General features: G+C 36.6%; 1 protein-coding gene across 24 annotated transcripts; it reads right to left on the reverse strand.

Annotated features, from left to right (window-relative positions):
- Positions 1-1789: 1789 nt before the first annotated feature.
- On the reverse strand, positions 1790-21714 carry LOC18438190 (alpha/beta-Hydrolases superfamily protein). 24 transcript variants are annotated; one of them, XR_016057596.1, is made up of 14 exons: positions 21440-21714; positions 21177-21231; positions 20744-20799; positions 20393-20493; positions 20130-20199; positions 17764-17833; positions 17081-17137; positions 16941-16988; positions 16754-16834; positions 16393-16463; positions 16126-16281; positions 12349-12501; positions 11217-11354; positions 1790-2175 (listed from the first exon to the last, which is right to left on the reverse strand). XR_016057596.1 is itself a non-coding variant. In XM_088869561.1 (13 exons), the coding sequence occupies exons 1-13, from the start codon at positions 21599-21601 to the stop codon at positions 2095-2097; spliced, it is 1143 nt and encodes a 380-aa protein (XP_088725687.1). In that variant the 5' UTR covers positions 21602-21714; the 3' UTR covers positions 1790-2094. The 24 variants fall into 24 exon arrangements, 4 of the variants coding, with proteins under 4 accessions (XP_088725687.1, XP_088725685.1, XP_006848442.2 ...); XR_016057587.1 differs by having other exon boundaries at positions 16918-16988; XR_016057589.1 differs by having other exon boundaries at positions 12349-12508; positions 16918-16988.
- Between the last annotated feature and the right edge of the window lie 558 nt (positions 21715-22272).

A 22272-nucleotide genomic window follows, 5' to 3' on the forward strand; every position in this document is an offset into this window, starting at 1 on the left:
AAATAGATTTAGCAAGTTGATTAAAAAACCGCTTGCATAAAAGAATAGATGGAAGACTCGATCATACATGAATAGGACAAGCCGAAGTTGAACTCAACCTCTAATACCAAGATAGAGTATCAGGTTTTATGTAAAAAGCTTACTTTATAGGGAAATTGCTAAAACCCCCAAGATAGACTTTTTACCTACTTTACATCCCAGCTAACTTTTTCCAGCAACTCCCCTACAAAAACTGATGTTTTCTAGCTAATACCCCTTACACAAAAAGTTTATTTATTTTGGACGAAAATACCTTTTTTTCACATAACAAATTATTTTTGTTAGAGAGGGCAGTTCAGCATTTTGAACCGGCGGTGTGGCGATTTTTTTTTGTTAGAATGAGTGGTTTCTTTTTATTGGGATCCGAAAATGATTTGTCATGTGAATGGAGGGTATTTTTGTCAAAAAAAACATAACTTTTTGAGTTGGGGGTATTAGTTATAAAGATAGTTTTTGAAAAAAATAAGTAAGAAAAATTTAAGGTAGGGGTAGAATGTCTAAAAAGTATATTTTTGAGGGTTTTTAACAATTTTCCTTACTTTATATTGATTTATCTTTGGAATATGCAACCCTTATACTTGTCAAAAATATGCAACCTTTATGTACATAAATCTAATGAATAGTGAGAATGGAAATAAATTATGAACACCTATATTATACTAGCATTTACCATAATAAAAGGATATTTCACCAATATATACTAACACTTACCATAAAATACGAGATACTGCATCTACCCTTCCCCTATAAATCTAATGAATAGTGGGAATGGAAATAAATTATGAACACCTATATTATACTAGCATTTACCATAATAATAGGATATTTTACCAATATATACTAACACTTACCATAAAATACGAGATACCGCATCTACACTTCCCATACATGTTGATGATGCTATGTACCTATACCAAGCTCGTAGACCTTAACAAATAAGGTACTCATAACTAACATCTATTGTCAATATCTAAGGATAGTGAGCAGTTGTCCACTTTTACAGGCTCAATTTTTTCGGAGGGAACGATTAATCAATTCCACCACCTAAGCGTGGCTGGTTCATCAATTCCACTACCTAAGAGGGGCTAGTTCATGCAAATAAATGTTAAAAATATTTTCTTCAAAATGAAACGAGGAAAGTTCAAACTTAAATGGGAAACAAAAAAATGTATATAACTGCATATTAGTTATACACCTCACAACTTTCCAACTAAATGAATATTATGGGAATTCCAAGAGAATAACTGAGATTTCTTTTCCTTTTTTTTGTTACAAATGAAATCAAAATTTGCCAAGTACAATAATACTCAAATGCAAAGAAATAGGATAATAAAATTAAAAAAAAGTATACAAAGAGACAATTTACTTTTAAATACAACAAAGTCACAATCCAATTCGAGATCTAATAGCTAGTAGTTATTGTGACTTTCTTATATTAAAAATAAATGGTCTTATACTATACAATCCCAAAAATTAATATAGTTCTCAAATGGGCAAGATATTTTGGACTTGAAAGGGATTCTAGCTAAAATAGTGGGCAAGGTTATTGTCAAAAAAAAAAAAAAGGTTGGCAAGGTGGTTTATGCCTGTCAAAAGTCAGTTGCAAATATTATGTAACGTTTGGGCCAATATTTATTTGCAAATAATAGAGCAAGTGTGCATGCATGCATGCAATCGTGTGTAAGTGCCAATATGCATGCAAATTTCATTTTCAGGGAAGATATACGGTTCTTTTGAGATGGGAAGAAAATGCAACCAACAAACAAACTAATTACAATCAATCAAAGATTTCTCCAAGGGTTCAAATATAAAATCTTATACATCAAACACAATATGTCAATATCGGCCTGGTTCAGTCACCCAAAAAGGCCTGCTTCACATATTTTCATAATACTCCTTTCACTGTCTGGCAAAGCAGATAACACAACAGCTTATGCTCTCCTTTTTTTTTTTTTTTTTTGGTTTTTTTGGGTAGTTTAGCAGTAGGAATCGAACTTGAGATATCGCTGCTAACTGTCAGCGGCTAACCACTCAAGCCCAAGCCTGATTCCTAGCTTAGGTTCTCTTGTTGCGAAGAAGGCCAGCAATGATCCCACCAAGTTCTTCCCCACAATCCTCTTGAGCATGATGACCAGCCTGGAATTTCAACAAAGGCGCAAATAGTTAAGTATTAACAAAACTGACATTGCAAAAAAGAACAAAAAGAACAGGGAAAATAAAAAACCTATTCAAAAATGAAAAATTTGTAGGAAGCTTGGTTCATTATGCTATAAAATGAGAACAATTGGAAAGGAAAATTTTATATAATGTGTCCCCCTTATACTTAACAAGTAAAGCACACCTCAAAAATAACTGTACAATATAAACAATGTATAGTTCACAACATCACAAAGAATTCTTACTGTATTAATCATTTTTCACAAATATTGTGTATTTTTGTAAAAATGTTTTTTGAGGTTGGCATTGAAATGTCACCATTGACATTTATTGCATTTTAGACTATGCAATGACTGTGTGACACTCAGACAAGAACTAGAGTTAAAACATTATATTTCTTCCATAATTTCGTCAAATGAAGTAATATGTTTATCAATCCTTTTCACAAACCTTCATATTTCAACTTTTAAATTTTTTTGGCTATTTCCTCAAAAAATTTTACGGGCTCATTACGGCCAAACCAGGCAAAGCAATCCAGGTTGGCCTGGTTCACCTAGCTAACTAGGAGCCAGCAGGTCATCGATTCGGTTGCTTGAGCCGATTTTTAATCACTGGTTAGAACATCATAGATGAAACATTTTTCATTAAAAATTCAGCATCATCTGATCATGTCAAACGCACTACGGTAGCCAAGATATCAAACATCCAATGAACATTGGGCTCCAATAAATATTGACCAAAGCAACTAAGGCATGTATGGAACTAATAGCGGTACCTATTCTTCATAATTTTCTACAAGATGTAAAGAACTACTTATTTCTTCACAGCATGTCCCTCGCATGGCGAACAAGTTTCTTCTTCTTTTTCTTTTTCTTTTTTATTGTTTTATGCAAATTAACATAAAAAGAGATGTTATGTCAGATTGCATGAGAAATGCAAGAAACAAGAAGTAACTGGCAAAAAGGGAAAGTAAAGAAAAATACAAACAGAATAAAAAAGGTCAAGGAGAAGAAAATGATTTCCTAATGGATAGAGTGACCCTTCACCACTTCTCGGTGAAGGCACTACCTTATGGTAAGCTAATAAGCATATCAAAGAAGACAAATCCTTGGTCTCGAAAATCAATGTACCGTATGATACACTAATTTCCAGATATAATCTATTCCTCTGCAGTTACACAAAAGAAGATTAAGTGAATCACTATCAAATATCAAAGGACTCAGCAAGAAATGGAAGAAGACTGTATCGCTGGCTACAAGCACACTGTTGCTTCCACCTCAATAGAATAGTACAAACAAATGACCCCAAAAGAATTTACAGATTACTATCACATTTATCTCTCAGTACAACTAGCTTTAGGCTCTTGGAAGAGCAGACATCGAGTTTTATAAAACCAACCTGTAGCTTAGCTCTTAAAAGCCCAGATTGGTGTCCAGAAGTGACTACAGGCAACCGAATTTTTTCCATGGACCAAGTCTCAACTCTGAAAACAAATAACTCTTTCTACCTACAAATCAGAAAACCTTTCACGCATTTCCTAAGTCTCCAACATGATGCATTTCAGCAGTTGTTTGTTCCTTCCATATAGCCCAAAAAGATAGGAGGCACATAATCCAGAATAATAAAACCTCTTACATGAAAATGCATAAAAAACAAAGGACCCATTAGAACCATTGCAAATTCATGCATAACCTGGGCATCCACACTTATGTTCAAATTAAAAAGCAAGCATAACCCCTTCCCCTTAGCTCTAAGCACAAGGAGACATGGAACACTTGTATGAAGTGCCCTGAGGAATCGTACTGCCTTTACCCTTAAAATGGATTTGAAAAGCACATTTGATTTCACAATATCTTGCAATGATCTCAATCAATGATAAACTATTTTGAAAGGCACCTCCATAGAGAACCTCAATCCTTTCTCTTTCATCATCTATCTAGGGGTGGTAATTGGGTCGGTCAAGCCGACCCAGGTCCCCTACTGGAACAAATACTAGAACAGAAGAGTACATATCTTTTTTCATTTGGGCCCTCCTGCAGGTGGGCTCTCGGTCCAATGACCTGGGCACCCAGCTCTGGGTCCAACTAGCACCTCGTCAAGTTGGGACAGGATTGACCCAGACCCGACCCCCCCCCCTACATCTCTCCTCTTCATAAATCCACAATTTGTGCCTCAATAATAGAAGATAAGCTAGCTAGCCAGACCTCAGAAACGGGTGTTTAGAGCCTTCGCTCTGCACCATAAATTCATTTATAGACGATCTCTATACCAATTCGTTATCCCAAACAGAATGCCTCCTTGATATCTACTCCAACAAGAAAGATCTGTCTTCAGCCCCATGAAATTTTGTTAGTTCTCCTCAGTACTATAATCCTAGTGAACAGGCCATACATTACTTTAGACCAAAGGCCTTAGGCTCATGTGGCAATACATCAGTGCCACTCTCCTGATCCCCATAACACATGTGACCTTAGGCTTGTATATATCCTTTTATGTGACCAACGATACTCAGTGTTGTAGAAAACCCTAAAAGCAATCCACAAAAACAAGAAGGAATAAAAAAACACAAAAGAAAGAGATAATCAACCACAACGCAAAGATATACGTGGTTCGGCAACTTGCCTACTTCCACGGGGAGATGAGAGCTTCTTTACTGACAATGGAGAATAGGGTTACAATAGCTCTCTTCCTCATGCCTCTCTGTTCTCTTTGATTACAAAGAAATCTGCGTTTTTCTTTTAACCCTAAAAAAACCCCCCATCGCAACAATATATATCGAGTCCTAGATAGATAGTACAAATTACTAAAATACCCTATGTACGGATACAAAAATTTCCCTTGAGGGCTGCCGCCCCCATGTACGGATACAAAAATTTCCTTCGGCCCTTCGAGCTTTTAACGGCCCTTCGAAGTTGTCTCTTTGACTCCACCTTTGGTAAATATATTTCCTCAGAATACAAGACATTAATCCTCAACAATCTCCAACTTAGCTTGAATTCTGTTGAGCCACCCTGAAGATAACCTGAAGATGTCTTCACCCCCGTACCTCCATAAAGGTACGCGACTGCACCGCCACCTGCCATGGGGTGCTTCCCACACTCTCAAAAATGAGTGACATTAAGCAAGTCCAAGCAAAGCTTGAACTTTGTATGAATTTTCTTCAGGTGAATGATTCCTTCGTATGAATTTTCTTCAGGTGTATGATTCCTTCTGATACAAGCTCCCTGATCTTGTGATATCTCACATCAATATATTTTGTTCTTGTATGAAACACTTGACTTCTTTGCAAGATTTATGGCACTTTGACTATCACAATGCAACACAGTCTCATCTTGCTCCACCCCCAAATCAAAAGCCAAACCAGTCGACCAGATCGCCTCATTTGCAGCCTCAACTGCTACCATGTACTCTGCCTCTGTCGTAGACAAGGCAATCTTGGGTTGAAGCATTGCCTTCCATGAAATAGGTCCACCTGCTAGTATAAAAGCATACCCTGTAGTAGACTTTTACTTGTCTAAATCACTAGCATAGTCGAAATCGATATATCCCACTAGTTCTGTAGAGCTTCTCTTCCTTCTGAACATAATTTCGAGATTTGACGTCCCGCTCAGATATCTGAAAATCCTCTTAATAGCATTCTAATGCTCCCTGCCATGATTACTCATACATCGACTAACAATACTGACAGCATGAGATAAATCCGGCTTGCTACAAACCATAGCATACATGAGGCTTCCGACTGCGCTAGCATAGGGCACCAGAGACACCTATTTTATCTACTCATCCGTCGTGGGACACTGCCGTTTAGATAACTTGAAATGACTCGCAAATAGAGTGCTAACTGACTTGGCCTTTTCTATGTTGAAACGCTCTAGCACCTGTTCAACATACATTTTTTGAGTTACCCAGAGTTTACCTGCACTTCTGTCTCTATGAATCTCCATACTAAGGATCCTATTAGTAGCCCCTAGATCCTTCATATCAAATTCAAAACTTAACATAGACTTGAGAAAAGTTATGTCATATGCATTCTTGGCAGCGATGAGCATGTCATCAACATAAAGCATCAAGAGAATAAGGAAATTATCATCAAGAACTTTAAAATAAACACAAAAATCATACTCACTCCTTGAATAGTCAATCCAAACCATGAAAGAGTCAAAGAGCTTGTACCACTGCCTGGAAGATTGCTTAAGACCATAAATCGATATCTTGAGCAAGCAAACTTGATCTTCCTTTCCATCACCTTGAAGCCTTCAGGTTGTTCCGTAAAGATTTGTTCCTCCAAATCACAATGAAGAAACGTTGTCTTCACATCAAGTTGTTCTAGCTCCAAATCAAACATGGCTACTAAAGCAAGTAATAGCCTTATTGAAGTGTGCTTGACAATCGGAGAGAATATTTCATTGTAGTGCACTCCCTCCTTCTGAGTGTAGCCCTTTGCTACGAGCCTAGCCTTGAATCTCTCACATTCTTTTTCTGTTGCTGCCTCTTTCTTCTGAAAGATTCACCTGCACCCAATCACTTTTCTTCTCTTGGGCCTCTTGACAAGCTCTCAATTCTTGTTCTTTTTCAGAGACTCCATCTCCTCCATCATGGCTATCATCCATTTATCATTCTGTGCATCACTTAGAGCATATTCGAAAGAGTCGATTTCCCCAATACCAACTGTTAGAGCAAAAACTACCATGTCCTCAAAGCTGTATCTCAAAGGGGCTTTATGAGCACATTTTTTTCTACCTTTTGCCAGATTGTAGGTTTCACCATGTGGTTGCTGCTCTTCTGGTATGCTGCTAGAGGAGTCTTCTTTTTCTGGTATTTCAAACTCTCCACCTAGACTGCCAATCTTTCTCCATCACTTTCATCTACTTGCACTCTTTCATCTTGCATGTTGATTGACTTCACCATGTGAGATTCATCAAACACAACATCCCTGCTAAGCACAAACTTATGTGAAGTAGGATCTCAAAGCTTGAATTCTTTCACTCCCTTCTCATAACTGAGAAAAATGCACTGCTTAGACTTAGAGTCTAACTTGGAACATTGCCCACTCTGCACATGGACATAGGCAAGACATCCGAAGATCCTCAGCAGAGAATACTCTACCAGCTTTCATGTCCACAACTCCTCTGGAATTTTGCAATCAATTGCAGTAGATGGTGACCTGTTACGATGAAACAGGCCATGTTAACTGCTTCTACCCAGAAAAGTTTTTTCAAATCTGCATTCAATCTCATACTGCGAGCTCTTTCCAGAAGAGTCGTGTTCATCCTCTCAGCCATACCATTTTGTTGAGGAGTTTCTGGTGTGATAAAGTGACAGAAAATCCCTCTTCTTTACAAAATTCTTGAAATTCTCTAGACTTGTACTCCCCTCCATTATCTGATCTCAAGCATTTCAGTTTCTTTCATGTCTTCCTTTCTACCTCTACTTTCCATTAGTTAAACTTTGTGAATGCTTCACTTTTGTGTTTCATGAAGTAGACCCAAACCTTTCTTGAGTAATCGTCAATGAAGGTAATGAAGTATTCTGCCCCACCCTTGGATTTGATTGGTGAAGGCCGTCATACATCAATGTGTACATAGTCTAGTATATCCTTGCTCGTATGATTTGCAGTTCTGAATTTAATCTTGCACTGTTTACCGAAAACACAGTACTTACAGAAATCCAGTTTACAGGCTCTGACACCCTTCAGCAATTTTCTTTTATGAAGTTCCATCTTATCTCGTTCACTCATATGCCCTAAACGCATATGCCACAATTTTGTGTCATTTGTGCTGGACTCTACATCTGTGGTTATAGAAGATCCGCCTGTAACTGTATTCCCTATCAACCTGTATAGGTTCCCAGTCATCTGACCTTTCATGACAACTATAGATCCCTTATTAACTTTGAAGACTCCACCTGTTACTGTATACTTGCAACCATTCGAATCAAGGGCCCCCACGGATATTAAGTTTTTCTTTAATTGTGGAACATGCCTCACATCTGATAAGGTTCATACTATCCCATCAAACATTTTGATTTTGATAGTTCTTATTCCAATGGTCTTGCATACCGCATCATTCCCCATTAGAACAAACCCACCACTATATGATTTGTAGGTTTCGAACCAGTTTCTATTTGGACACATATGAAAAGAACATCAAGAATAAAAAATCCAAGAATCAGTAAATTGATTCTTACTTGAATATATAGAGAAAGATCCCTATCTTCTCTGTCAGAGCTATCAGCCATGCTAGCTTCATCCGATGTTTTTCCTGTTTCTATCATCTTTATATCCTCCTTTCTTTTCGTACAATCTCTCTTCATATGACCTTCTTTTTTACAGTAATAGCAAATAAACTTGCCCTTCCCCTTCGATTTTGATCGACTTCTACTTCCAGATCTCTTTTGATTTGATCTGACCCTTTCATGACTCTCTTTGTATTTTCCAAAGAAACCTTCCCCTTGAGATTTAATATTGCTAGTCTTCTTCCTTGTCTCATTTGACAAAAGTGTAGCAGTGACTTCGTCCGTCTCAAAAGTCTCCTTCCCGTACAGTAGAGTCGTAACCAAGTGATCCAATGATCCTGGAAGTGAAGCCAACAAAAGTAGGGCCTTGTCTTCATCCTCGATTTCGACCTCAAGGCTTGCTAACTGGCTTATGATCTGGTTGAACTCGCTGAGATGTTCAAGCAGATCCATGCCTTCTTCTATCTGAAGAGAACACAACTGCTTCTTCAAGAACAACTTGTTCGTCAGAGATTTCGTCTACTCTCGAGTTTTGTCCAAACCTCTAGAGCAGTTTCGAGGTCCACCACATAACGCAAGGCATCATCTGATAAATTCAGATGAATCGGGCTTACCGCCTTTTCCTCAAATCTCTTGCCACTCTTCATCGTCTATCTTTGCTGGTTTCTTCGATTTCCCTAGCAAAGCCTTAGCCAGACCTTGCTGTATCAGAAGATCCTTCATCCTTTGTCGGTAAAGAGTGAAGTTGTTCTTTCCATTGAACTTCTCAATGTCGTAATTGATGCTTAAGCCCTTTCCTGTCATCGTGGTAGCAAACCCCAGAAAACGGAATAACCTGGTAGGCTCTGATACCAATTTGTAGACAACCCTAAAAGCAATCCACAAAAATAAGAAAGAATAAACAAACACAAAAGAAAAAGACAAGCAACCACAATGCAAAGATATACGTGGTTCGGCAACGTGCCTATGTCCACAGGGAGATGAGAGCTTCTTTACTGACAATGGATAATAAAGTTACAATAGTTATCTTCCTCACGCCTCTCTGTTCTCTCTAATTATAAAGAAATTTGCATTTTTCCTTTAACCCTAAAAAACCCCCATATCGCAACAATATATATCGAGTCCCAGATAGATGGTACAAATTATCGAAATACCCCATGTACGGATACAAAAATTTCCTTCGGCCCTCTAGAGTCGTCTCTTTGACTTCACCTTTGGCAGATATATTTCCTTAAAATACAAGACATCAATCTTCAACAAGTGTTTTCCATTACCTCACTCTGCAGGAATTCCCTCTAAATTCTAATTATATGGCCACCCACCATAAACATGAGAAGGGCATAATAAGATCAAAATGTCAGAAATGATGGACAATTGGGTTGCAAATGATATGATGTATGCACTTGCCAAATGCCAAGAGTGAGACATTACTCTATTGAATTTCAGTGGAAAGATTATTAATCAATGAGATGTCATCATGCTATTTCATTGTTAATGTATTTGTGTGAACTTCTTTAACTATAATGAGATTATTTTCCTGACAAACAAAGGAAAAAGTTGAAAAAGATGGCCCTTATAAGGATGAATCTTCCTTTCGAGCCCGTTTCATAATGGAAATGGGTTGCTAGGAGATACTAGACATTTCCACAATTTAGATGCGGTTCATAGATGGGAATTTAGTCTCCACTTGAATATTTGTACCCCCGTTTTAAGGCCAAAACGTGGAAATCCATATTCTACCAAAAAGGTGGAAAAACATGGAGATGTTTATTATACCAAAATAATAATATAATAATTAATATATGGGAAAATTTTATATAAGGTTGCAACCTTAAAATGTAGAATCACATATGCACCTCAAAAATCTATCGGAAATGCTGTTTTAATGTTGAAAAAACCCTCTTATCGATCATCTCAACATCGAGATGTATGAATATGAAAAAAACGTTTTTGAGTCCCTAAAATAGTGCATCTTGCAACACATTATCTAAACCGTCTATTTTCAAGATTTTCATATATTTATAGATCTACTTGATTTTAACCATTTTTGGAATTTAAAATTTTTTAATTAGGTATGAAAATAGATTTTAAGATAATACTAAGTATTTTTTACAACAAAATTACATGTTATAATAAAATTTTAAGGTGCGCCTTAATTGGATTGTTTAAGGTTGCAACCTTATAGAAACCACACCCTTAATATATTACTGTATATGATAATTAATATATAATAATTATAATAATTAATATATATTAACATATTAATTAGATATATAATAATTATATAGTTACTATGTTATGATACATAATCATACATATAATATTATAACATACATTATTATTTAGTTACTATATAAATAATATTTATAATCCTACATTATACTATTCATTATCATCGTCAAAGCCTTTTCTCAATTAATTGGGGTCGGCTACACCAATCATGTTCCACCATTCTGCTCTATTGCATTATATCATTATACAATAATACTATATTAATAATATTTTTATAATACAACATTAATACAATCCAAATCATGGATTGGTATCATCGAAGTCTCTTATCAAATGCTATCCAAACTACAAACACCCATAGTCCAGGAGATGCCAATTCCAAGAGATACCAATTTCAGGAGAGGCATCTCACCAGGACATACCCATTTATAGAGAACCAAATGGGTTCAAAGAGAAAGCAAAGTAAGTCAAAATTGAAATTCAACCAAAAGTCAACTAGGAAAAACAAACTATGCATACAAATAAGATATATCATAGTTGCAGGGGGGTTATACCTCGAATGGAGCTCTGTATGTGACCCACCGTCCAGCTTTTATCCTAAAACCGGACTCCCCATTCACTGCCTACACTAATCATTCTATTACTGATTTTCTCCCACATCTGATTTTGCTTCCTCTTTTATCCAACTCATGCTGCCCAAAAATGCTAAACCGTCTTAACATAAAAGCAATGAATAATTGAGAAGTAGGCTAAATGCCAAAAGGATCGCAGATGCTCATCTACTATCGGATTTAGGGTGACTTTATGAAGCACAATGACTGTAATGACTCGAGCATATTTTGCGTTCATTTCACTATTTAATGTTATAACTTTGTTGTTAATAACAAAGGACAAAACGTTCAGTTTCCAAATGGGTCCAATTTTTCCATGGTGGAACCAGCCAACTTTTAGCCCCACATACTGATTTCGAATCTCATGAATAAGAACCAGTTGTCCAACATTCATTTCTGAGTAGATCACTGTTGCAGGTCAACAAAAAAGTGTCGAAAGTCCAAGAAGTCACCAAGGTGTTAGACATGTCAAACTTGGCAACCAAGGATATTCCTCCAATTTACCAACAGAAATAGTAAGCATGAACAACATTCATGAATTATGAATTGCGCTTCTTTTTTTTTTGATGTATTGTCCATTTAATGTTCAATTCTTATAACAAGGTACTTTTCTCACTTATATTTAAATGGTCACTAAGGGAATGTTTTGTTTTTCTGCATCTTTAATTTTGAAAATTCCCTCAAAAGGATATCTAGTCAATGCCAAGAGGAAGAAATCTAATGAATGAGAACTGCCTTCAAGGACATACCGAATCCTAATGAACAAAAGGTAAGGTATCAGTAAACTTTTTCATGCTCGGTAAACCCTTTCACTCTCAAACTGATTCTCAACATAAGATTCACCCCGGCAACATCATATCCCTTACCTAATTAAAAATGCATACACTGCTAGACAAGGGAATAGTGATGGTACTTGGCACATATGTGAATCAAACCTCGCTCAACTCAATGTAAATGTATATATATATAAGTTAAAATACTTAATCCAACAATGCAAAGAATAATTAAGAACGACTATTGCAAATGTACAATATAGCATGATAGTTTCCAAAGGTTGCAAAGCATGATAGCTTACCATTGGAAGTTCCACCAGTTTATGGTTTGAAAGGTTGCAAAAGTCTTGAACTCCATCATAACTCAACCATCGGTCACGCCTACCCCAACATATTGTTGTATTAACCATCCATGTTTGGCTTGATAATATTCTTCTCGTTTCTTCAACATAGGCCTACAAACTCCAAAAGGTCAATAAGACAAACTGAGTAGCATACTTAGGCAAGGGAACGAATGACACGTGGTTTTTTTGCTATAGTAAAATATACTTCACATAAATTAAAAAGTGGAAAAGTGCTCTCTGGCTTCCATGACACATTTACACTTAGTAAGATATTTTACTAGGGTATATCTGGGCACGAAGAAAAATGCCATGAAATTTTATTTATTCTTCCATGTCAAAATACATATACACTTACAGCCATCTAAATATGTTGCACATGGTCTTTTTGTTTATTGCAACATGCTAACATGGCTTTTCATTTCTAGGGCTAGCAACAGGCGAGGCATAGGCTGGGGCAGCCGAGGCCCTAGCCTTGGCCCTGTTCCACTGAGGGCCTGGCCTAGCCCTATCCAGGCCAGGCTAAATAAAATTAAGGGAAAATTTCGTATAGAACATTAATTCCTTGTATTATTTCATGATAGACCCTCTTTCTATTTTTCTTTCAAGCAGCATAAGAAAATCCCTAACGATTTCGCCGTACTCCCTCATCTCTTATCTCCCACTTTTGACCATAAAAATTAGCCCCAACAAACCTTTTGATACCATTTCATCCAAAAAAAAATTTAACCCTCTTTTTCCCTTTCCACCCATTAAAAACGTTTTTGGGTTGAAATGGTATAAAAAAATTTGTTGGGGCTAATTTTTATGATCAAAAGTCAATAAAAGAGAGGGATAAGAGATGAGGGGGTATGGTGAAATCTTTAGGGGTTTTCTTATGCCACTTAAAAGAAAAACGGACGGAGGGTCTACCATGAAATAATATGAGGAATTAGGGTTCTATGCGAAATTTCCCCTAAAATTAATAGGAACAAAGCTAAAAAAATATAAAGAAATACCAGCCAAGCAGGCCCGAACTAGGCCGGCCATGTCTTGGCCATCACCCAAGACCAGCCCGGCCCAGCCCTCGGGCCATGGTGGCTACGCCTTGGCCCAGCCCTCATATCACATTTCGTCGCCTAGGTCCTAATTTTTTAGGGTTGGGCGGACCTAGGGGGCAGGGCCATCTGGCCCATTGCCACCCCTATTCATTTCATGGTTGTTCATCCACTCGCAGGAGAAGGACAACTATAATATAAATAAATAAATAAATAAATAAATAAATATATATATATATATATATATATATATATTGATGCTAATATCTTTTGGCTTTTCTCCAAAACGAACAAGCCCAAAATAGCAAATCACATCACAAAAATTTTCAAACCCAAAGAGATCTTTATTTGAACAAAGTGAGAACTAAATTGCATTATATATCAATTCTCCAAGAAAGTTTCACCAGGAATGCTCAATAGTAGAAGACATAAGAATAGAAAGATCACAATATTAATAATTTTGAGAACCAGCAAGCCGAAAGTTAGAAATGCTACGGACTTTAGATTGGTTGCATATAAAACTTATTGACAATTACCTCCACATGAAACACTATTAATCCAATCCATTGAATCTTTGTATGAGCTAAATTGTTCGAAAATTTGGCCACCTGGATGCCTAGGAGGCAGGGAGGACAAAACGGCTAGGCGGGTGCCCTGAGCGTAATTGCTCCTAGGTGCCTGCCTAGGTGGCTAAGGGCAACTTGGCCGAAGGTGGAAAAAGGTCCTTGGCCAAGGGCAAACAAAGTAATTTTCCCCCTTAAAAGGGGGGGAAAAGGTTTTGGGGGGCAAATCTAGCCCCCAAACCCCTATGCGCCTATTACCACCCAAAAAAAAGGTGCAAACGCCCTTAAAAAAAAAAAAGCGTTAAGACCTATTAAAATCGCTAAGGGCTTAAGGCCATTCTCTCTCTCTCTCTCTCTCTCTCTCTCTCTCTCTCTCTCTCTCTCTCTACGTGCAAGAAGAAATGAAGAAGTATGAGAAAGAAGATGCCCTCCAATGGTTGGATGCGAGACCTCTCTAACACAATCACACACATATACAAACACGCATATGGACCCATATGCTCTCGCTCTACATATAAGAAGAAGGGCAAGAAGAAGGTGAACTCTAAGGGTTTGATGTAAGGCTTCCCCCCCCCCACCCCCCGCCATAAAAAAAAAACTCATGCTCTGTCTCTACATATAAAAACAAGAAAAAGAAGAACATATCCTTAACACACACGGACTCATAAATATATAACACACACACACACAAACAGATGCCCCGCCAACTCCAAACAGCCCCATGGGGGGGCCAACCCGAAGTTGTTTCTGGCCACCTAGGTGGCCAGGACCCAAAATGCCTAGGCAGCCGCCTCCGTGTTTTTGAACATGTCGAAGTTGTGCATGGAAAGGGTAAAATATTTAGGTGGTGTTTCAAATCCTGTCAAAGTTGCATGCATGTGAAAGAACTCCACAAAATTCAATCTAGATCAACCATTTAACTGGGAATAATCATTCTCTCTTCACAAACAAACCCAAACATCTCCCAATTCTGGCATAGGGTCAATGTGGTGAATGCGCATTTATTGCAATAAGTCGCAAATGATTCTCAAGCCTCACAGACGTGAAATCGAATGTAAACATGATTTCTGCAAAAATCTAGATTTACATAGATCTTAATTAAAAGATGTTAAATGGGGCTGAAATTGCTCTTGAATTTCTTGCAATGATAAAAGGAGTAAAAAACATCACTTTCAAGGAATCGCAGGTACCACATTTCATGATTATGAACAGTGGCCACATGTAATGATACATTACTGCAAAGAAAAAACACCAGAGATCATATTTCGTATCTCTTCCAAATTGATAATTTGCCAAACACATATTGACTACATATGTAGACCAGTGAGCATATCTGTATCAGCCTATACAGCAAGATATCTTCCTAAGTGTTTTGTGTTTGGGTGTTTTTTTATGATGCCCCATTCCAGGTACATAATCAAAAAGAGGATTTATGCTTAGTTTCATGCTCTCGTTACACATTTCATTTACCCCACACTATGCCATGCATCTTCAGCACCTCATCCCAGAGTCATGAATTAATATGTCAAAAAAATGAATAAAGCACCTGCCTCTCAATGGTGACTACACTCCAGCAAAAAGCAATGTTCCATTACATCCCCTTTAAGAAGGTTTTTATCTTCACTATCTTCTTCCAGTTTCAGCAACCTACATCTAAGGTAATTATGGAGAAGCAACACAGCAAGTTCTGTGCTGTAAAAGCTACTATATCTAGTTTACTTGTATACCATGGGACTTGTGTTTGGTTCTGTTCAATCTCTTCCCATAACAACATGGAAATAACAGTTGCTTTCTAGAAAGTCAAGCTTTAAAATAGTAAAAAATAAATTTTATTCCATGGGACTAGCGTTCAACAGAACTGAACACAAGTTCCCATACATTGTGATCTGTGTCCAAGAGATTTTTGAAAAGCCAAGCTTTTAGAGACCAAAATGCCAAATCATTTACAATATTCTCTTAGACGTCCATAAATAAAGTCTCATTTCCAAATCCCAGAAGTCTTGTTTCTCAATGCAAATATTAGCAGGATTGGATTTCCAGTTTAGTTGTTTCCAGATACTACAATATATGATATCATGTATACACAGATATCACTGAAGGAAGAAGATGAGCTTTAAAATAGTAAAAAAGAGATATACCTTCAACTCCTTCTTCATGGACCTACTTAATGCAGTTAGTGCAAAACCAGAAGAACCGGATGTAAGGTAAGGTCTCCTGTAAACCATAGCATCCTCTTCTTTCATTGCATAAGGCCCACAGTTGGTCAAGGGCTTATCACTCGCTCTAAGAGGATCCTGAAGAGACGGAAGAAATTCTTCCACCATCAGACCCCAATTTACAAACCTCAAACAGGCAATTATTAGACTATGAATGAGTTAGCACCATAAAACTCTGAAATCTCAAACCTGGGAAAAGATTTCACCCAACAAAAAATTGCTGAATGATGACAAGGTCGATGGCAATTTGGCATGTTTATCTGTCAGCTTTATGGCAACCAAAAACTTAGTAACTTCCATGTCTAAGACACAAATGCTCTTGAGTTTAGAAAGACAAACAAATTCATTTTGCGTGCTAATACAATAATTAAAAAATGACGAGAGCAAAAAATTAACTTTAACATAATAGCATATGGTATTCCCAAACCGTGATATCCGAATAAGTGAAACAATGATAAGAAAATCTAAATTCATTAAGAGTATAACATCTAACTAAGCACTGAATCTTTAGATGTCGAGCATTTTCATTGTCATTCAAGTAAAAATTTACCGGAGGATTAACAAGTATGAGATTCTTCACATTTTCTTGATGGGAATAAACATATTTGACAACAACTGGAGCAAAGTATCCCTGCAAGTATCAAAATAGTGGGTTTTTCAGCCACATGCTGCACTAGATATATCATAGATAAACAGAAAACTCTCAATATTTACCTGGACGACCAGTGAAACATTACCTGCAACAAATTCACTTAGAAGAGAATCCAGTGAATCAACATATTCTGCTAAAGCATAATGCCAATACTAAGCACCAAACGCAAATCATGATTCATGAGATAATAATATAATGTAGATAAAACTCAAGAACGCAAGCTACCATTCAAAGTGTAATCAAAACCATATTTTGGTTGAGGCTTGTCTGAAAATCCAAATCCTGAAATAAAGAATCTTCCGTTAAAGTATTGTGACAAACAAGATCAAACGGCAGACAGGAGAAAATGAGGTTATCATTATATACTAGGATGCAGCACAAAACCACATAGCTTGTGGAAAAAGCAAATCAAATGCTTTTGAAGGTTACTTCAAGAGAAACCACCCCTAATACCTTGCTTTCCAGCAAGATCAAGATAACCAAAGCAGGTATCCTTACTCAAAAAGAGACTAAACCCATTTGTGGGATTTTGAGAGAGCGAAGGATATGCTCTGCTTTGGTTCACAAATTTATCAAAAGGAAATTATTTTGCTAACGCCTTAGACATCAACACACATATCACCATGCAATCTCACTATTTCCATGAAAGACTGGGCAAACTAAATGTTAAAAACATGAATTATTGGTAACCATTATCACATTGGCAACCAAGCAGCTATATATAGTAGAATGTGTTAACTCCTTCAAAACATTCAACCAAGAAATACAGAGCATATTGACCCAAGAAAAATAAAATAAAACAATCATAGAAAAGAACAGCAATCATTTAAGATGAAGTCTGCAATTAGGCATTAACCACATGAGGTAGGGGACCCAACCCATTTTTAACTAAATGATTAAAAACTCACCAAGCCAATCAAAAGCAACGACATGATAGTCAACAGCAAGGATAGGAATAACTTTTCGATAAGAGTATGCCTGTCAAACCAAATTAAAATCACACTAATTAACATGACTATCTCACTACAGTTATTTCCATTGGTTGCCCACTAATTTTAAAAAACACTTAATGGTAAATAATTGCAACATAGAGCAAGACAACATATAAAAGGGATTAAAATGAATCATTATTTATTATCCAAAAATCGTTCACTCCAAAAACTATATAGGGAGGCATTTCTAAATTAAACGGGCCATACCAAGCGTGGCACATGACTAGAGTAGAAACTGGAGAGGTGTTCACCCCAAAAAATATATAGGGAGGCTCTTCTAAATTAAATGGGCCATACCAAGTGTGGCACATGATAAGAGTAGAAAATGGAGAGGCACATATCAATGCAAAAGCTTTTTGCATTAGGCCAGGGGGAACAAGGACTGACAATGAATAAGAAGCAACTGCTTAACTTCGCTCTTAAGAAGGCAATATAGGCAACTAGCAAATCCCTCTAGAAGAGTAAGTGCTTTGATGTACAGCCTACGAACACCTCCCCATGTTAGGCACTCAATACAAATCCGACACAAAGCAACAGCAAAATTTTAACTATGGTTCATAAGAAATCAAGCTGATAGATGAATTGCATGCAATTGTTTCTTTACCCATACAGCCGGCATTTCTAGACAGGCTATTGAATCACTCCAAAGACCACTTAGAAGGAGATGTTGAAAGACCTAAGCCTGCTCAGACAACTGTATCTTTATTTACACAGAAGAGTGAATCCAACTGCGACTTAGGGGGATGACTCACAAAGGGGCATTTGCCTTGCATCCAGACAAGGTACTATCTAGAATACGATGCCAGGACTTGTTTCCAATGGTATTGAAGTAAAGTAGTACTAAACTTTTAGCCTAACAATCTAGTGTTTTTACTCAAGTTGATTTTCATTAGAGGTGCTAATCTGGTGGTTAACAATCAAGTATTTAAGCACAACTTACAATTGGAACTTTTTTTATGTTCGCAATGGTAAGCATAAATCATCAACTAGAAGGAAAGCAACCCCAAAACAAAGTGCAATTATATTTTGTTATAGTATAACAATACAAAAGAAAAGAAAAGAAAGCAATACTGGAAATTATAAGATTTCTTATTAAGTTTTCTATACCATTAAATGCAATCCAAGAGGGTCCTTTGTGACCCAGAATGTTTCTAAGAAATCAATTTGGGGGACAGCAATTTGGTTAGAAAAATTATTGCATGGAACGCAAAAACTTTTCTTTTTGAGTAGGTAGTCGGTGGATATGAACAAGAAATATGATGCTGCAATTGTCAGCACCCAAGATTCGAGCACATAGCCCAATCCCATATAGGTCATTCTAGTTAAGCGTACTTTAAGGATATTATTAGGAATGATGTCTCTGAGGAGTTTCATAGGTGCAAGATGACATCTAGGATTAATGCCACACCTCTTATGGATGGAATGGTTGACATCAAGAATTTCAATGGTTGACGTCAAGAATTTCATTCTAAAAAGTGTAGTTGGTGCGATTTATAAATGTATCAGTAAAGTTATAATAAGGAGGTTGAGGGATATTATTCTAACCATTATATTTCCAGGTCAAGTAGATTGTGTAAAAGTAGATAGAATTTAAATGAGGCTTCATTTTTGCACAAGCCAATTGATTAATGGCACAATATAAGTTTGTTGTTTATAAGTTGATTGTAACAATGTACAATATCACTTTGCTTGTAACTTTTTAATGTGCTTAGGTTCTTGTCATTTCAGGAGCATTTGATTCAAGCAATATTTTATTCTCTTTCATCATTAATGTACTTGAGAGGTCTAGTTTAGAAGTTCCAGGTGCCTTGGGAAAGATCCCTGTCCACCTTTACCTTTCAATATCATGGGAAGCCTAACATAATGAGGAAAGGCAACTCCATGACAGGGACTCGACCTTATGTTAACTGTTTATAGGCATCCCTGCAAACGATAATTCAGAAAGCCTTTTATGGAGGTTGAAATGGGAGTTAAGAATATCAGCGTCATTCCCCGTGTTGCTGGAGAGACCATAGAGGACTTCCCTCGACATAGATCAAAAGTCCAGTTGGATTTGCGTGAGACTATTTTAGGATTGTATTTTATATACTAGTAGGTCACAAATGCATAACAAAGTCCCAAGACTATCATCATTAAAATTATACCACTTCATAGCGTTCCAATTATTTACGAAAATAATAATTAGGGGTTCATAAGAATATCAAGCTTCATGCACACACAGATACACTCTCCAGTGTATCTCAAAGTTTCAGTTGGGTTGACATGTTGTACAAAAATGTCACCTGTGATGGGAAACCATGAATCAATATAACCAGATGCTTGCCCGTTCTTCCACTCTCAACAGAGAACCATCTATTACGCAAAACCAAAACATATAAAACATGCATCAGCTGGCAAAGTCCAAAACCCTCATCCAAAATAGAAAGAAATCCACCATCAATACAAGTAATTCAGTTATAATTCCATATCTCACCTATAGAATTCCTGATTAAAACTTCAAAAAAGAGCCAGATCTTGCATATAGAGTCCTAAATCATTGATTCACCTGAAAACATCAGAAGAGGCCTGAGAACCCACACCCATTGTAAGACCAAATATCGGATCCTTTGCCTTCTCACCAGTGCCAAGAACAGGATGAGCTTTAACCTAAAAAAAACAAAAGAGTTATCCAATAATATTATGAAAAAACAAACGACTTCAAAAATAAATAGTATAAATGAAACTTCAGTGCCATGTACTACTGGTTCAAAACATGAAAAGCATTGAAACAGGGGCATCAAAATCATCATTAACTTGATAAGATGCTACACATGCTTGCAAGAATGAATTAGTTTCTCCACTTTTTCAGTCGGTAAATAACATAAAAATCATAACTCAAGGCAAAAACTACACTTACAATCTTCCCTTGCTTAAACCATTCATCTGAGAGGCTCGGCGCATCCGAATACTTTCCTGATGCAAAACTAACAGATTCAAGATAAGCGCTTATAATTTCAATAAGAAAACAAATCATGGTGTTAATTAGAGAAGCAGAAGAGCAAGAAAAAAAAAACCGAAAAAGAATTAAAAGAAGAAGAAGAACGAGGAGGAGGGGAATCACATGCATGCTAAATACAGAGTAACATACCTATTACTGAAGAAGAACAAGAAGAACACAAGTCAAACATTACTTAATATCATCAAATAAACCAATTCAATGCAAATGACATTCAATTTTACTAAAATAACAAGACCATTAAAACTTTGAAAGTAAAAGATACTCCCCAAAAAAGAAAAAGATAGCCATTTTCTTCTAATCCGAAAAGCCCATGTTGTGAGAGGCGACATACCTCCGCTAAAAGAGAAACCATCACCGACAGAAACAGGAGCATCTATCAAGTATCCCTGTGAATAAAAAGCAATTAACAGACTAAATAGCATGAAAATACATCCAAAATTTCATAAATTCAAGCCTCATTTTCCCAAACGAAAACCAAAGCTAACAAAATAATTTCAGAATCCTCGCAACTGAAATTCATTCAATCAAGTAGATTCATGTAATTCTTCAATCCCTGCAAAATTGTGGTTTTATTGATCGAAAAATGGAGAAGACCTCATCTTCTTCTCCAGTTGCCCTTGTATTGAAGTTGCATCTTTTTGCTAAGATGTTCCGAAATCTCGAAGGAGAAATGTGAAGGGATGAATACTTGGCAGTATGATTAATGAGGGGAAAAGGAGACAGAAGTGAAAAAGTAGATGAGATGACACCTTCCATGGCGATGAGGGGGATGCAGAGGAGAGAGAGAGAGAGAGAGAGAGAGAGAGAGAGAGGATAGGTTTTGTATGGTGGAGTTCCCGCCACTGCTACCCCATGCAGGCATCTTCCTCTCACGCCAACGGGCATACGCCGGATATAATAATAGCATTTGATTTTCATTTTAAAAAATAAAAAAACAGTAGCATTCGATTTTCGTTTCTAATTTTTGAATTTCTATTTTTAAAATTTTTATTATTTGAATATATTTTTATATATTAATATAAGTAATGATCATAGAGACCTCTCACACCCATGTGTGTAATAACCCAAATGATCACTATTAAATTTTACACAGATCTCTAGAAAGTTATCACAAGGTGTGAGATTTAATTTTTCTAGAGAACTATACCAAATTTAATGGTGATCTTATAGGTTTCTACACACATGAATGTAGAAAGGTGTCACAATATCATTTACCTAGTAATATATACTTTATTTATAGGGTGCAGTTGGCATACGGATGCATCTGTAGCTATAGAGGTAAGATGCAACTTCAAATTTTATTATGGTAAATAATTTTGAGGTAAAATATTCTTAGGATTATCTCAAAATCTATTTTTATATCTAATTATAAAATTCTAAATTTCAAAAATAGTTAAAATCAAGTAGATCTATAAACATATGAAAAT

The sequence above is a fragment of the Amborella trichopoda genome, chromosome 6 (genome assembly GCF_054954075.1).
Source record: "Amborella trichopoda isolate Santa Cruz 75 chromosome 6, AtrichopodaSantaCruz75HAP2 v2.0, whole genome shotgun sequence".
NCBI classification, from domain to species: Eukaryota; Viridiplantae; Streptophyta; class Magnoliopsida; order Amborellales; family Amborellaceae; genus Amborella; species Amborella trichopoda.